This window comes from Corvus moneduloides, chromosome 9 (genome assembly GCF_009650955.1).
Source record: "Corvus moneduloides isolate bCorMon1 chromosome 9, bCorMon1.pri, whole genome shotgun sequence".
NCBI lineage: Eukaryota > Metazoa > Chordata > Aves > Passeriformes > Corvidae > Corvus > Corvus moneduloides.
The window spans coordinates 6,577,053-6,595,474 of record NC_045484.1 but is presented as its reverse complement, the minus strand read 5'-3'; the positions used below and the strand labels follow the sequence as shown (position 1 = coordinate 6,595,474).

The window sequence follows — 18,422 nt, the reverse complement described above, 5'->3', positions numbered from 1 at the left end:
CCTAAAGGCTCTTGATTTCAAAATATAATAACTTGGAGGGAAAAGGGGTTATATCTGCCACTTCAAGGGGGGCCTCTGCCTTCCTTAGCAGACACCTGTCTTTCAAAACCGAGACAGATCTTGGCGCCCAACGTGGGGCATAAGGGCATTAAGAGATAGAGGTGAAAAAGGAATAACAGTTCCTGGATAACTTTATTTTGTGTGCTGGATATTGGAACCTTGTTAGGCAGCACTATGTGGTCTAGTTTACCCTGGTTCGGGTGGCATGTGGCCGTGGCTATATTCTTCCCCTTTGCAGCTCCTTACTTGAATATGGGTCCTCTGACTAAGGCTACCATTGCTGTTATCCAGCTTGCGTTATGGGTCGAGAAGGTGAGGAATTCATGGGTTTTTAACTTCCTCCGGAATGTGGGCACATGGATAAACAGCTATCACACACTGAGCACATGTTTTTGGGGTTATGTTAACAATGGTACCTTCTGTGAGGAAATGACACCAGGGGAAGTTTTCCCCCAACCCCTCAACCAGTTCTTTGGGCCCACCCCATCAATTTTCGAAGGGTTTAAATTCCCTCTGAATACTAACCATCTGCTGCTGATAGGCCTACTCTATTTAGCATTCAAGGATAAGTTGAGATTGGCTTGGATATCTACCCGGACACCAGCCCCAGAGACTAGAGATCCTACCCCAGAGCCTGATCCTGCCCCAGAACCTGACATGGCCCCAGAGAGTAGAGTTCCTACCCCAGAGCCTGATCCTGCCCCAGAGCCTGACACGGCCCCAGACACTAGAGATCCTACCCCAGAGCCAGAGCCTGCCACAGCCCCAGACACTAGAGATCCCGCCCCACAGACTGATACTGCCCAACAGTCCACCTCAGAAATGGACTACCCAAACTGGGTGGGGGTACTGGCAAAAGGGATGCAGGAGATGTGCCAAGAGATGGGTCAGGTGCGCCAGGGGATATGCCAGGAGATGGGTCAGGTGCGCCAGGAGATATGCCAGGAGATGGGCCAGGTGCGCAAGGAGATGTGCCAGGAGATGGGCCAGGTGCGCAAGGAGATGTGCCAGGAGATGGGCCAGGTGCGCCAGGAGATATGCCAATTGCTAAGGGAATACACCTCCTCAGCTAGTGAAAAACCCTCTCCCTGCCCCAAAGAGGGTGAGTCCGATGGTGCAGCAGTGGAACCCACGGATGTTACAACCATCCAGGCTTCAGCTGAACCACAAGGACAACCACAGCCAGCAGCAGTCGCCCCTGTGCAAAGGAGGAAGTATAAGACCAAATCAGTACGACCAGTCAATGATGATGGGCAACCAGGGCCCTCACAACCAGCAGGAGAGCCAGAGCCAGAAGTCATCACTGAGTCCCTGTCGCACGACAGTCTCCGTGCTATGCGAAACGACATTGTGCGAAGGGGGCGTGAGCCTTATACCACCTGGCTGCTTCGGGTTTGGGACCTTATGGGCACAAGTGTGCAACTGGATAGTGGTGAGGCAAGGTATCTGGGATCGTTGACCCAGGACCCAGGTGTGGACCAGATATTTGTGAGGGAGCCAGGGCCTCTCTCTCTTTGGGAGCGGCTCTTAATGAGTGTGAGAGAAAGGTTCATTCACAAAGAAAGAATGCAGGAGTATCATCATAGAATGCAGTGGAAGACACTCGAGCAAGGGATCCAACAGCTAAGAGAGGTGGCAATATTAGAGGTACTCTTTGGGAAGGATGGACAGCATGATAATGACCCCGATAAGGTCAGGTGCACAGGACAGATGATGTGGAACCTGGCAAGGCTAGGGCCATCACAATACACCACCTTCATTGCAACGATTGATGCTGACAATACCCGAGAAACAGTGGGCTCTGTTGCCAACAGGCTCAGGCATTATGACAGCATGATCAATGGCCCGCTAAAAGCTCATGTCTCTGCTGTGGTCCAGGACCTCAAAGAGGAGATGAAGGAGATGAGGGAGGAGATGAGGGAGGAGATGAGGGAGGAGATGAGGGAGGAGATGAGGAGGGTCAGCGTGGCACCAGTGCGAGTCACAGGCCCCCAAGTCAGAGCCCGTCGTCCCCCTGCGAGAGAGAGAGGGTACACCCCACGAGCTGAGCTGTGGTTTTTCCTGTGTGAGCATGGGGAAGACATGAGAAGGTGGGATGGGAAACCCACCTCTGCCCTGGCAGCGCGGGTGCGTGAACTCAAGGAGGGAGGCACTAACCGAGGGGGTTCCGCTAAGGTGAAGGTAGCCTCAGCCTCCCGTGACCGAGCTGCCAGGCACTACAGAAGGGAGGATGATATGTCGGATCCCCTTGAAGGTACCTCGAGCATGTACGCCCAGGGAAAGAATGATAACCAGGGCTAGAGGGGCCCTGCCTCTAGCCAGGAAGAGGCACGGGAGAACCGAGTTTTCTGGACGGTGTGGATCCGATGGCCTGGCACATCAGAGCCACAAAAATATGATGCATTGGTTGATACTGGAGCACAGTGTACTTTAATGCCATCGGGACATGTGGGGGCAGAACCTGTATCCATTGCTGGGGTGACCGGGGGATCACAGCAGTTGACCCTTTTGGAAGCTGAGGTGAGCCTGACTGGGAAGGAGTGGCAAAAGCATCCGATTGTGACCGGCCCAGAGGCCCCGTGTATTCTGGGCATAGACTTCCTCCGGAATGGCTACTACAAAGACCCAAAAGGACTCAGGTGGGCATTTGGGATTGCTGCTGTGGAGGCAGAGGGCATTAGGCAATTGAACACCCTGCCTGGACTATCTGAGAATCCTTCTGCAGTTGGGCTCCTGAAAGTGGAAGAGCAACGAGTGCCAATTGCCACCTCGACAGTGCACCGCCGGCAGTATCGGACAAATCGAGATGCTGTGATCCCCATCCACAAGATGATCCGTGAGCTGGAGAGTCAAGGGGTGGTCAGCAAGACCCACTCACCCTTCAACAGCCCCATCTGGCCTGTGCGCAAGTCTGACGGGGAATGGAGATTGACTGTGGACCATCGTGCCCTGAATGAAGTGACTCCACCGTTGAGCGCTGCCGTGCCAGACATGTTGGAGCTCCAGTACGAGCTGGAGTCCAAAGCAGCAAAGTGGTACGCCACTATTGACATTGCCAATGCATTTTTCTCCATTCCTCTGGCAGCAGAGTGCAGGCCTCAGTTTGCCTTCACCTGGAGGGGCGTGCAGTACACCTGGAACCGACTGCCCCAGGGGTGGAAGCACAGTCCCACCATCTGTCATGGACTGATCCAGACTGCACTAGAAAAGGGTGAGGCTCCAGAACATCTGCAGTACATTGATGACATCATTGTGTGGGGGAACACCGCAACTGAAGTGTTTGAGAAAGGAGAGAGAATAATTCAAATTCTCCTGCAAGCTGGTTTTGCCATCAAGAAGAGCAAGGTCAAGGGACCTGCCCGAGAGATCCAGTTCCTGGGAGTAAAGTGGCAAGATGGACGACGTCAGATTCCCATTGAGGTCATCAATAAGATCACAGCAATGTCTCCGCCGACCAACAAGAAGGAAACACAAGCTTTCCTAGGTGCTATAGGTTTCTGGAGGATGCACATTCCCGAGTACAGCCAGATCGTGAGTCCTCTCTACCTGGTTACCCGCAAGAAGAATGATTTCCACTGGGGCCCTGAACAGCAGCAAGCCTTCGCCCAGATCAAACAGGAAATTGCTCACGCCGTAGCCCTTGGCCCAGTCAGGACAGGACCAGAGGTGAAGAACGTGCTCTACTCTGCAGCCGGGAACAAGGGTCTGTCCTGGAGCCTCTGGCAGAAGGTGCCTGGTGAGACTCGGGGCCGACCACTGGGATTCTGGAGCCGAAGCTACAGAGGATCTGAAGCCAACTACACTCCCACAGAGAAGGAAATCCTGGCAGCTTATGAAGGAGTCCAGGCTGCCTCAGAAGTAATCGGCACAGAGGCACAACTCCTCCTGGCACCCCGACTACCGGTGCTGGGGTGGATGTTCAAAGGAAAGATTCCCTCCACGCATCACGCCACCGACGCTACTTGGAGCAAATGGATTGCCCTCATCACGCAGCGCGCCCGAATTGGAAACCCAAGTCGCCCTGGGATCTTGGAAATAATTACGAACTGGCCGGAAGGTGAGACTTTTGGGTTATCTTCTGAAGAAGAAGAGGAGCAAGTGACACGTGCCAAGGAAGCCTCACCATATAATGAGCTACCAGAGAGTGAAAGACAATACGCCCTCTTCACTGATGGTTCCTGCCGAATTGTAGGCGCTAGCCGGAAATGGAAAGCCGCTGTATGGAGCCCCACACGACAAGTTGCACAGGCTACTGAAGGAGAAGGTGGATCGAGCCAATTTGCTGAGCTCAAAGCTGTCCAATTAGCTCTGGACATAGCTGAAAGAGAGAAGTGGCCAGAGCTCTACCTCTACACTGATTCATGGATGGTAGCCAATGCTCTGTGGGGTTGGCTGGAAAGGTGGAATAAGGCAAACTGGCAGCGCAGAGGAAAACCAATCTGGGCTGCTGAAGAGTGGAAAGACATTGCCACTCGGGTAGAGAAGCTATCCGTGAAGGTCCGTCATGTAGATGCTCACATCCCCAAGAGCCGGGCTAATGAAGAACATCGTAACAACAAACAGGTAGATCAGGCTGCGAAAATAGAGGTGTCCCAGATAGACTTGGATTGGCAACATAAAGGAGAACTGTTCCTAGCTCGATGGGCCCATGATGCCTCAGGTCATCAGGGCAGAGATGCCACCTATAAGTGGGCACGAGACCGAGGGGTGGATCTAACCATGGACAGTATCTCCCAGGTTATCCATGATTGTGAGACATGCGCTGCGATCAAGCAGGCCAAGCGGGTGAAGCCTCTGTGGTATGGTGGGCGATGGTCCAAATACAAGTATGGGGAGGCCTGGCAGATTGATTACATCACACTGCCTCAAACCCGCCAAGGCAAGCGCTATGTGCTCACAATGGTAGAAGCCACCACTGGGTGGCTGGAGACCTACCCTGTGCCTCACGCTACTGCCCGGAACACCATCCTGGGCCTGGAAAAGCAAGTCCTTTGGAGGCATGGCACCCCTGAGAGAATCGAGTCTGACAATGGGACTCATTTCAAGAACAGCCTTATAAACACCTGGGCTAGAGAACATGGCATAGAGTGGGTGTACCACATCCCTTACCATGCACCAGCAGCTGGGAAGGTTGAGCGGTGTAATGGACTGCTTAAAACCACCTTGAAGGCACTGGGTGGGGAGACTTTCAAAAACTGGGAGATGCATTTAGCAAGAGCCACCTGGTTAGTTAACACTCGAGGTTCCACCAGCCGAGCAGGCCCTGCCCAATCTGAACCCCTACAAACAACAGACGGGGATAAGGTTCCAGTGGTGCACATGAGAGGTATGCTTGGAAAAACTGTTTGGGTAAAGTCTGCCTTGAGCAAAGACAAACCCATCCGTGGGGTTGTTTTTGCTCAGGGACCAGGTTGCACCTGGTGGGTGATGCAAAAGGATGGAGAGACCCGATGCTTACCTCAAGGGGACCTTGTTTTAGGGTGAACTACCCATGGCTCTGTACTTGTATCAGTATCAGCATGTATATTTGTATATAATTTGGGTAATGCATAGATTTATATGGTTAAAAAAGTTAAGTTTCATGTAACATGTTAGTATGGGAAAAAATTCGGGGTGGATAATGTTGGGGTTTTAGTTTAGTCTGTTTTTTCTCTGTTAAAGGAATTTTCTCCCATATGCATGTTGCTAGGGGACAAATAGCTGTACTTAAGAAAGACAAAAGGGGAGTGGGGCGGACCTGGCTACTCCTTTGTCTACACCTGGGTGTGGGGTCAGTTCGCTCTGAACGTCCGGAGAGAGAAGCTGCAGAGAAAGGAGCTGCTGCTTCTTTCTTTTTGGCCGTTCTTTCTTCCTGCTGGAAACAACGCCGGGACCCCAAAAGCCGCTTTCCCTGCCCTGCTGGAGACCGAGCTGTGGCTGCCCTGCTCCGCTGCTGCTTCGAGCTTTCGCTACGCTGTAGCCCTGCTCGCCCTGCCTGCCTGGGCCTCCGTGGGTTTTTCCCATCTGGATACATCTCGTCTGCCACCCGGGATTTGCGTTCGTCCCTGCCATTCCAGCCTGCTGTTCCTGAGAGCCCGGGATCAACTGCCCAGCGGTTTGTGAAGCCTTTGTTCCATCCCTTCCCGGGATCCCAGGGCACCGGTGCCGCGTGTGTCCCGAGCTCGCTCCGGAGCGCCCCCTGCAGCCGCGGGGGAACCATCGCACCTGCCCTGCTCACCGGGAGCCGCCAGCGCCCCTGCCGGCTGCGAGCGGAACTGCACCCGAGGGGAAATAGCCTGACAGCCGAGAAGGCTGGCACTGGGTTTGTGATTGCTGTTACTGCCATAGTTGTTGTTGTTTTGTTTGACTGGTTATATACATATATATATATATAGTAAAGAACTGTTATTCCTATTTCCCACATCTTCGCCTAAAGGCTCTTGATTTCAAAATATAATAACTTGGAGGGAAAAGGGGTTATATCTGCCACTTCAAGGGGGGCCTCTGCCTTCCTTAGCAGACACCTGTCTTTCAAAACCGAGACAACTCCCCACAGGCTTTTATTCCCAAGTTTTGCCAAGGAATGCACATAGCTTTAATTGCAATAGAAAGCAATTACGCCCAAAGTCAAAAGTTTTCCCGGGCCTTTTTCCAACAGTGTTTATTGTTTTATTCAACTCCAGCCTGGCACACCAGGAGCACTTGTGGCCCATATTAGCAGTTGAATGGCCATATCTGTGCGAAAGACCACACGGTTTCACAGGAACACTGACACATGTCCATACAGTATCTCCAAGTTCTGTGGAAAACACACGCAAGTACTCAACAAGCTTTCATTTTTCTTCCATTTCTCATAATTAGCCTCAAAGCAAAGTGCTAAAAAAACTCAAGAAACAGAAAAAAGCATGGTCCAGTGTAAGCCTAAGGAAGGGAGGCATGAAACATTTCTAACTTCTTTCATCAGGTTTTAAAAACCCATATACCAAACCCAGCTAATTAATAACTGGAGAACTCTTAATGCTAAAAATATACATCTGCAGACCTATTTTGCAGATGTGTTCATTCTATCTCACCTGCTCCTGTGCTCACCAATGCCTCAGAGGACCCAGCAGCAGATTCTTCACTCGCTTTTAATTCATTACAAAGCCAGGTATGTCCAAGAGATAGGAAATGTACTTTGCATTTATGCAGAGGCCTTCTTAGGAATTAAGTCCATGAGATTTGTCATCACTGACACAAGACACTACTGTATTTATTCTTAGTGGCTTTGGAAGCACATATTCTCTACCCTTCAAGTGACAGTACAAAGATAACCCTAGGACATGTTTTCAAGAAGTCTCAAAAGCCTTGAGGCACTACCTCAGTTGTGCTTTGACGTTCTCAACCATGTGCCTTTTTTTAATTCCATAACACAGTAGTGTTTCTACATGACACTGATATTTGGCCATCTATGTTGCTCCTCATCAGCTCCAAGTACAGAGAGCAGTTCTTATTGTCAGCCACCACTTGATCCCTCACCTCCTTTCATTAGTTACAGAAGAGTAAATGGTTTTTGTTTTGGCACAATGTCTGTCAAATCAAGAGTCTTCCACAGCTTTGTTCAACACCTGTAAAACCTTGGCCTAATATAATGGGCCTTACAGGAAGATATACAAGACAATTACTCTGCTTTATTGAAGACCAATGATACTTATCTTAATAAGGCCTACCAGGCATGCTAAATGCACTTCAGAGGCTGTGGATTTTTAGTGATCTCAGATATATCAGCTCCTAAGGCTCTGTACCAATCTTTCTGGTGTTTTTTTGGAAACCACCCAGCATAGATGGCTGGTGCTTAGTTCATGTTTGGTCTCAGTTTGCAGCAACCGTTCTTTCAAGGTAAATCTTCCTTCAACTGATGAATGATTTTAATTAATTTCCTCAATCAAGCACAGTCTAATACCCAGGAGCAGTAACTACACATTGCAGCCCATGCAATGTGTCCAGGTCTTCAGGGGCAAGAAACAGAGTATCCAGACACCTCAGGGCTATCAACTCTCTCTTCCTCTCAAGCAGGGTACATAAACGTGGTGGTTTTGAGAAGCTGTTTTCCAACCCATCAATGTCCTTCACCACCACTGCTGAACTACTGGACCTCAACAGCAAAGCAGGGACACTGCAACTATCCTATCCATCCCTTTCAAGTAAGAACACAGGCTGAATTAAGAAAAATAAAAATTAAAGTGTTGAAAATCTTACACAGCACTACAGCTAGCAGCCTAAAATGTCTCTTTGGGTCTCTTTTCCCCCACTCCTTTATGGAATGGAGACCAACTATAAAAAAACCCAGAGAGCAATGGTAAAAAAAAAAGTCTACCCAAAAAGACCCAACTATGTGAACATCTGAGTGTTGATTCTAAATGTGACAAAAAAAGGATTTTCGAAGTCTTTGAAAAACTTCAAATAAGCTGGCAAGGGATTCCGGTCACACTAGCTGGGCACCTCCATAACAAATATAGTCAATGGCAGTGCTTAGGCACCACTAAGGTGAGAAAGGAAAGCTTGAGGTTTCCTCTTCATGCAGAAGATTGGAGAGAGAGCAGGCTTAGGAATCCCTGTCATTATATTTCTCTTGGACTGGAAGAAGCTTTCTGTAAGTAACAGCAGCATTTCTGCCCAACAAGCTGCCAGAAGTTATTACACCTCCCCCATTAGGCACTATAGGGTTATGAGAAAATTAGTGTCAGAAATTACTCTGGTCCCAGTGGTAAAGTCTTCCATTAAACATAGTTGGAACCAACAGGTTCTCCAAAGTAGGGACATTTGAACTCAAGTCTAAGAAGGCACAGACCTTCTTAGACCAAGTTTAATGCTGTATTTTAACAACAGTGACAGTACCCCACATCACATTTCCACACAGAAAAAGGCAAGCCTGTTCACTGACTCAAGGAAAGAAAATGCACTTCCTAGTATTCAAAAAAACGTCTTCTACATGATAGAAAGTTTTAGAATCTCAGTAATGCTTACAGGACTGCAAACTCGCCATACACAGGCATGAAAACCTGCCAGGCAAAAGCTCAGGAGTATTAGATGAACAGTGCTCTGTTTGCAGTGACTGTGCTGGGCTGCAGGCTCACTGGATGAACAGAGCAGGGAGCTGCCAATGTGCAGGCTCATGGGCAAGGCACGGTATGCATGATGCATCTGTCCTCCCTGGCAGCCAGCCAACACTTTGCTGCATCATCCTAATTCCATTTGTGAAAATGCCCTTTTTCCTTTTTCCCTTTTAAGATTTTACAAAAGCTTCTGCTATTTCCTGCTAAACGGTGCTCTCCATCAATTCCAAGTGCTGGTGGAAGGGGGAGAAAGGAAGCACAAAATACAAAGAAATCCCAACAATTCTCGTAATTTTAGTGTCAGAAAGAATAAAGGAGACTTTGCAGGACAACTTATTCTCCCTAATCAGATATGTTTGCTTTTACGAAAGGACTCATTTGCATAGGATGCTGGTGCATAAAAGCTCATCCATTCTCGGGACGAATACTAATGCAGCAAGATTCCGTATCTCAACACAAGAAACAAACAACAAAAATTCTTCACTCACTTTAAATTGTTGTCAGTGCTCTAAATAGACCTTGGCTGTTTGGGGTTTTTCCCAATCACTTCCAGCTCCCAAATGCTATTAACAATGTTTCTTTAGAAAGATTTGAGTAGAAAGTTTTCCTCCATAACATAATCGGACACAAACAAAAATCTGACTGCAAGGATCAGAAAGAAAACAACATGTCCCAACAATCCAGGCATATCAGCTACATGACGCTAACTACTACAGAAATACTTGCATTTAGCAAATAATTCACCTCTTGATACTCTGTCAGGACAAATCTTTTAGATATTGTGAATTCCAGTGTTGTTACCAAAAACCCAGAAAAAATAAGCTGCTCCTCTTCCTCCCAAATCCCACCATCCTGAACTGGGATCCATCAGTACAGACTTTTTAAACAGTAGCACAGTACGCAATCAGCTGTGACACATCCTAGTAAAATCCAAAAAATTTTGCCTCTTCAGAAGCATTGTGAAAATACATTTTTCTTTTGTGGTAGACAAGGTGTCAAACTGTACAATTACCTTTTTTGGTACAATACAAGCCATTTCAGATCATTTTGCAGTGCTGGAATGTAACTGGATTCAATTCTTGTACTCCCTCTGGAATGTATACACAGTGGGAACTGCAGTATAAAGAGCATGAATTTATCAACAGGAAGACAACTACAGAAGGAAGGGGGAAAGGAGATTGTTTCCAGAGCAAGTGATCCAAGTTTCTCAAACACCTCTCTTCTCTAGTTATTTTATCCTTTTATACCTGCCCATTTATCCTTCTTTGAGCCTGTGGTATGTGCAAAGTAATATATTGTCCAGGACAATGTAAAGTCTGCTTAGCTCGACAGTGAAATTTAATATCAGCCATGATCTCCCATCTCTCTGCTCACCAGAAACTGAATTATTACTACAAGAAAAATTCATCTTAATAGTCTGACCAAAAGAGTATTTTGTGCTGCTACTTCCCAGAACAATAACAAAGCCATTAGGCTGTAGGTCTCAGTCCAGACTCCTTCCCAGATATGACAGACACTGAGGATCTTCTGTCAACATTTGTTTAGCACCTGAGCAAACGAACAGGTGAGCACACAAGGGCACAACACTGCCTCTGATGAATTATGCCAAAATTTCTTCATCAGCTTCCAGCTCAGCTGATGAGCAGACCTGGAAGAGAGCCCATCTCCCCACTGTCACACAGCAGAGTGCAGAGATGTCTCTCAGTGGTTCTCATCCTTGCCATTCAGAGCCCTGTCTGTTCTCTGCAGGTGAGTTACACACAGGCAGCTTCAGAGCATCCTCTAGAGCTGAGCACCACTGAATGTGCACAGCTTTAGGCATCTGCAGTGTACAGAGTAAACAACAGACCAAGTGCCTAAGGTTACTCTGGCTTTGATGATCTCATCTATGAGGGCTGAAATCTATCTTTATTACAGCAAAGAGTAAATCTCCTGCACATCTGAACAACAAAATCTTGGTGATTTTGCACAGGAGCTAGGATGCAGAAATACCATGCTAGGTACTGAATTAAAGGCATAACTTCCACATGCAAATTATAAAACCTGACATTGTCAGTAGACACTTGGTTTGAAAAACTCTCTTATCTCCAGCTACCGTCTCCTTTACATCCCAGAGGCTATCACAGACAACAGTGCTTGGCAGTACATCAAAGTCCAGCACACAGTTAAATGGGATTTTGCTCCTCTCCAGTTCAATAATGCTGCCTTGTTCATCTTGATGCAACTTGATGAAGAAAAAGATGCAAGGTCACAGTTAAATAATGCTCATTTCCTCAGCATATTTATACTGCAGACGTACAGCATTAAAGGGATTCCTCCCAGTAGCCCGTTACACATGAGCACAGCAAACATGGGGAATTCACAGACTTCTATTTACTGGGAGGCCTTATGTTTAAAATCCCCCAAAAACAATAAGAAAACCAAACCAGAAAAAGCAAAAAAGTCTCTGCTGCTCATGCTTGCAATCTAGGCACTGTTTGAGAAATTCATATATACTTAGAGGAGCATCATCAATTTGCTCAGCGATCAACTGAGGGAAGGCAAACCACAAACATGATCTCTCTCAATGACTAAGCTGTTAGAAGCACAAACTAAACACCAGCAAGGGTCCCTTTTCGGGATGAGGAAACACAGCTACATCTCAGCTGTTTAAAGCAGAATCCAAGACTCAGTTTTGGTTCCACACAGAAATCTAAATCGGCCACAACTCAAACAAGAGAAATGCATAACAGCAAGTTTTTGACAACAATCACAGTTATCCCACACTGATTTTAAGATTATATGCGACCAGATAGAAGCAGATAGAAGCAAGTTAAAAATAAAGGAATAAAAAAATCTATATTCTACATACAGTTAAGGCATGTGTGGATGCAGCTGCGGGTAATGTTTAAAAAGCAGTTTGAGGTCATACAGTAAAGAGTGGCAGAGAGCAGTGTCCATACTTCCATGTCTTTGCTGCAATCCGTGGCAGCATCACTCCCAATGTTTACTGGTGAATGTCCAAACAATCATATTGCTAACATCTATTTATCTAAGCTGGAAATCCTTGTTTGCTATTTCACCTACACAGGAAAGTGACATAAGCTTGAAACATCAGCAGCAGTGCCCATCAAGAAACAGCAAGACAAAAAAGGTGCTGGTTATTTGTTGATTTCAACACTACGAAATCCCAAGTGTGGGCTCCTTCCAGAAGGCAGTGAATAACAGGATTTATAGTATTATACAAGAATCTAGAAAGTCACAATCTGCCGAACTTTCAGAAGCGCCTGTGTATTAAGAACCAGGAAAGTTTGGATGAAATTAAGTAGATACCTATGGTCTGCAAAAAAAAAAAACAAAACACAAACCCAACCCACAAACCTCTCCTGAGATGATTGTTCTGCTTTGAAAATTTTCAGAGGAGTGCAGCCACCTGAAGTACCTTGATGGATTGAACTCCCAGTAACAACTGTCACTGAATCTGTAGCACTGATTTCTCACAAGGCACTCGAGACCAGACTGGGGTTTTTTTGAACATTGCTTTTTGCAGGGTTTTGAAGTTTTTCTGAAGTCTAGAGCTCAGACTTCAAATACTACACTTGCGTTCACTAAATGCCACAATATCCTAATAGTACATAGCATGCTGAATTTATAGTAAGACTATGTACTCTCAGAGGTACATTTTACAAAAGTGTGAAGTGTTACTTATTGATTTAGCATCTCTAAACTGCTTGATACACTGAACTTAAATGCCAGAATATAGGTCAGATCTCCCTACGCTATGCCTGCCTCATGACAGAGTACAGCTTTTCTTAATCGGCAAAATTTAAATGCCAAAAATAAGAGAGACAAATCCTCAAAGTAGTTTTAGAGGAAAAAAATTACTTTACATGTAAAGTGGTGGTAAAAAATCAGCATATTTGTTTGCATGTCTGTTTTTTAACACACATTTCCTTTACTTTGTATATATCAATGCTCAAGACATGAAAAAAAAAAAAAAAAGAAATTTAAGTCCACAATGGAGTTATATTTAAGGACAAAATTAGGCCATCTGTATCCCATCTAAATGGCCAGTTTGTTCTTCAATGTGTAAATGCGAAAACTTATTCAGGGAAGAAACCCAAATGAGCCACTGTCTCATTTGCTGCCGTTTCTAATTAATGAAATACCCTGAAAATTCTTGCTTTAGTTGCACCAGAGTATTTTGATAACTAGGCTAATATACTCAATACTGTACTCAAAGCTGTACAATGGCTTAATTAGTCAGGAAAAGGAGTGGCTGACTCTCATTTCCAGAAGATTCTTAAGATTAAAAAAGAATACACAGCACCACATTTCAGTTTGTATCTCAGTTTGTATTCAGTTTGACTGCTTAGCTTTTTCATCCCTGTTTCACAAAAGAGGAGATTTTCTGTAAAAAAGTTTTTCTGTCAATGCCTAGTAACTAAAAGAATAAAATACCTGCACCAATCTTAATACATCTCCCCCAGGAAGCATCAATCTAAATATGTGTCTACATTCTTCAGAGAAATTTTCTGCTCTAGCAGCCAGAGTTAAAGTCCCTTCTCTTCTCCTAATGATTCAACGCAGTCTTTTCACAACTGCCATCTCAAGCAGAAAAGAATGAGCTGAGCACACAAGGAGTAGTAATTTCAAAAAGAAACAATCAGTACATATGTCATAATAAATAGCTCTACTACATGCAGTGGTCCTAAGATTATCAAAAGCATCTCAGATCAAAAAGCTGTAAAGCTGAATTATGCAATCAGATCTTAGGCTCCTAAAATGAAAGTACCTGCTTGATTATGACTGACAGGCTTACAATCAAGAGTTCACATCTCTTATAAAACAATTATTTGGCCACATGCAGTTTATATTACATCAAGCAGGAAGGGAAGTGAAGAGCTTTCAAGTTGGAAACCTAATTATTAACTTCTTGCTATTTTTAAGAGTAAAACAAGGTTCCGATTTCTGAAGAAGGGGGCCCTGACAAGCTAGCTTGCTATCTGTGCCTTCAGTTAGCTGAAAAACCCATTTGGATATATATGAAATAATAGAAAGTGCTTTCTCTCCAAATATGGTTTACAGGGATTCTTCCTACCATTAATTTTTCTTTTCAGTAACCCTATTATTATCAAAAGCAAGTTTGAAAAGCACAAACAATGTATGAGCTCATGGCCCTGTACTGCTCTGGTGCACAGGAGTGAGAGAGGCCAAGTGCTCTCTCCCACTGGCAATCTGCTGGTATTTGTTGTTTGACTCCCCTTTGTGTTTTTGAACCGCTCTCCAACCAACCTCTATTGGAAGATTGCATTAGATCCTTTGCTTCAAACACTGGCACTATATTTTATGGGCACATTTACTCCCGTTACAAAGAGAAGCAGAAGGAGGTAGGAAGAACATTTGCTCTTCAGATAATTTCATTTCCTCAAACACACACCATGAGCTCCCATTATGAACACATGAAGGTCTAACCCATAAATGGAAATGACTGCTGTCCTCAGGTGCTCTCCAGAATCTCTGTTTCCATCTAAATATAACCAGAATCCTGAGAGGAAAACCTTCACACACAGTCCTTGACTCCCAAAAGAAACTGTCTCTTTACTGATAGAGAAGCAGTATGCAAAGAGGAAACTCTCCAAATTCCTCAGGAGATGCTAATCCAAATAGCAACAATAATGGACACATTGGGAGATTTAACACTGCCTCATTCCAGCTTAGTTCAAAGCCAGCCTACAACGAGACAAGCAGTTTTGGGTGTCACACCATTCCTGCAGCAGGCAAACATGCAGAATCCATCCTCAACCAACACCACCATCAATGCAAAACACATGTGAACTAATCCCAACATATTCCCTGCCTGCTGGTAGTCATTAAGGATCCCGTGTGCACCTAAACAAGCCTTGGTGCTACCCTGGAGAGAGCGATGGATATGTATCATTGAGCAGCTTCAGAAAGAAGAGGCTACTTCCAGGCCATCTGCCAGCCCATAGAACTGTTGCCAGCACCAGTCGCTCACAACCCTCCAGAAAAATTACGGCAGTGCATAAACTATATGGTGGATAATGCTGCATAGCCCAACATGATTCCTAGGACCCATAAAGAAGCTCCAACTCTTGATACCACCTGCAAGTCAGAAAATAGTTTCTACTGTTCAAGTGCAAAAAAAAGTAATCTTTGCACAACCAAAGACCCTGCGGAAGACTGAAACAGGCACAGTGCTATAGTGGCTACAGACAGCAGGGAATAACAACCTGATCCTAGAGTTAAGAACCACCTTACCAACCTCACCACAGCTCCACTGACAAATACTGAAGTTAACAACCAGCAGGATGTTTGTAGCAAGACCCTGCCTTTCACATGGAGGATATCATGCCTTCCTCATACCAATTACGGCTATTCCTGAAGAGAAGAGAATGTTTCTAAGGCTAAGAGTTCAAAATCTACTAATGATAATGATTCATGTGGTCAAAAAAAACCCAAAACCAACACAACAAAAAAACCCCACAACCACAAAAAAACCCAAACCAAAAAAACTAAACAAAAGCCATGAGAATTAATGCTCAAACTTCAGAGCAATGCAAAGACTATTTTATTTTTATGTTAATTTCCAAGCTGTGTTACCATTAGTTAAAGTTGGCCCTATGGTTGTCAGAGGTCATGTAATGTACTAGTAACAAAGAGAAATGAGCGCAGCATGGCTCTACAGGGAGACTTACTACCTCTGCAAGCCATATTAAGACAGATGTGGATGAAACAAACTTGTTTGCAGAGAGCAGCTGCATTATCCCATAAAAACAGGAATATCCTATGGCTTACTAAAAGAGACATGGGCCATTTGTCTGCTGATCTAACAAGCAAAATCCTCTTCTGATCTCGTGGATATTTATTAATCTCATTCTGAGGCCTCACAAACAAGTTCTCACAGCTTAGCAAGGGCACATCTGCTAACCACACGTACTCACTCAGTCTGGAGGAAAGGCACAAGCAAAACATTGTTGCTCAAGTCTCATGGAATAGGTTTGAAGCAATACATATTAATGTCATTTTGCAACAGGCTCTAAGGTTGCAAGTAGGGAGGTCCTACAGGTGAGTTCATGCTGAATCTCAAGAAGTTACTGCATAAAACAACGATGTGGAACTCTGAAACCAGGTTGAAAGAATCCAAATTCCAAATCCCATGTGACAGAGACATTCCGGTGTTCCACAGTAGTCTGTAATGTCTTCTCCGAAGAGATTCTCTTGCAGTGTCTGCAGGCTGCACAGTGAATAACTACACGAGTGAAAAAAGTTATTGCCCTTAGCTCTCCTTCACAATTCTTCCTAGAAGTGCCCACGTCTCACTCGTGCAGCCGGTTCCAGCCTCTTGTCCAAACAGGCCAGATCAGCACAAACTGCCCATCTGCACCTTTTGCTCCAGCCAGGCACATCCAGGCAGCTCAAAAGAACAGCTCCACCTGCGGATCAGACGGAGCAGATCCCTCTGGCAGCCGAGCAGTAACAAGCATCTGGGAGCAGTATGATCTTCCATCAGCACAGCTGCATCCAGAGACCGACATCAGCCCACAGTCCACCTCATTCAGCCCCGACCCCAGAGACCAAAATATCCTCATTGACAAGAAAAATGAAGATGCTTTTTCCCCTCAGCACACGTGCTTTGTGCAGCTTTGCGGACACATAGCTCAAAAAGTCAAAAGGTTACCAAAATACTTTTTAAGGACTTGTTTAAAGAAAACAGTAATAATTTGATGGCAAATCCTGCTTTCTGAGGATCTCATTTATGTTTTCCGAACTCGAGAGACCAGGCAGTACTGTCAACATCTGTAGTTAGCTGCAGTCTTCAAGGAGAAAGAGGAGGCAGAACTGACATTTAACGCAGTTCTGAAGGACAGATGAAGAACCACTAATACAGTATTTTTATATTGTATATCGAGAGCTATTACAGTCTGGCACATGGCCAGGTTATGGAATGCCACAGCATTTAATATTACCTTCGGTGAACATCTCCGCACATGAAAGTCCCCTAAACACCGACACATAACAGTATTTCGACCCTATAATCCGGACTAGGATCGCAGCTCCGATGCGGGAGCAACCCCTCCCTCGAGGAGCCCGCAGCTATTTGCGGCAAACGCAGCAGGAATTTCATCAAACAGTCCGTGAAGCTCATGTTTACCTCGGGACGTCCCCAGAGGCACTGCCTGGCCGTCAAAAAGCACCACCTGAATCGTCAGGCTTCCCCTTTTCCTGTCAGTAATTTGTTAGAAATGATGCGCACGTTGGACTTGACGATCTTTTCCAACCTTGAGGTCTTTTCCAACCTTAATGACGCCGTGATGCGAATACCCACAGGCGCGTTGGGACGGTGCGAATTTATATGCGTTGGGATGGGAGAAATAAGCCCAGAGCCAGCACCCCACCGAAACTAGGGTTTGGGGCTTTAAATACCTTGTTCCCCTCAGGCAGCGGTCACCCACACGCACACGCAGACACGAACCGGGTACACGAACGCGCTCGCACCGGAGCCGCGGCGGCTTCCCCGCAGCGCGCACATCACACCACGGGCGCTGCCGGGCCAGGGCCCGCCTCGCCACCCCCAAGGCACCGCGGGGGGAGGGACGCCGAGCATCCTCGGTGGGGACCGAGCACCCACGGTGGGCTCGGAGCCGCGAGCTGTTCCCCCCAGGCTCCCCCAAAAAACCCTCCTCGTCCATCCCCACCCGCCACCGCCCCCCCCTCCACCCGCCGCTATGAAGGGGGGCGCGCGCCGCGACCGTTGCGAACAGCGCGCGCCCCGGGCTGTGTGGGGGGAGCGGGGCGTGCGCGGGGGTGCCGTGCCCGCCGCCCCTCACCTGGAGACGCAGTTCTCCAGCACGGAGCTCTTGCCGGCGCTCTGCCCGCCCACCACCGCGATCTGCGGCAGGTCGAGCAGGCAGTTCTGGCCCAGCGCCGCGAAGGCATCCTGCAGCCGGTTAACGAGCGGAATAAGCCCCTCCATCCCGCCACCGCCTCCTCCTCCTCCGCCCGCCGCCGCTGACAGGTAACGGCCGGCGCACTGCGCATGCGCCCCTCCCTCCCCGGGCCTGGGGGCGGGGCCTCCGCGGGAGGCCACGCCCCCTCCCGTGCGGGTCCCGGTGCGGTCCCGGTGTGTGGATCCCACGGTTGTCCGAAAATCCGTTCTTCCCCCCGGGGTGCCAGAGGCCAGCCCACACACTGAGTCGAGGGGTTTGATGTTTTTATAGTTCTGTGCAGAAAGGGGGCTGGGTGGCAAATCCACAAAGCCAGCACGACGACTATCAAAAGTTTTCA

At 46.8% G+C, this 18,422-nt stretch overlaps 1 protein-coding gene across 17 annotated transcripts in view; it reads right to left on the bottom strand.

The window, feature by feature from the left end:
* DNM3 (dynamin 3) overlaps positions 1–18,126 on the bottom strand; it is a 180,834-nt gene extending 162,708 nt beyond the window's left edge. For all 17 annotated transcript variants that reach the window (XM_032118668.1, XM_032118663.1, XM_032118666.1 and 14 more), the window contains exon 1: positions 17,966–18,126. In XM_032118668.1, the coding sequence (XP_031974559.1) occupies positions 17,966–18,111 (146 nt within the window). In that variant the 5' untranslated portion in view covers positions 18,112–18,126. The remainder of the gene's footprint in view (positions 1–17,965) is intronic.
* Positions 18,127–18,422: the final 296 nt, after the last annotated feature.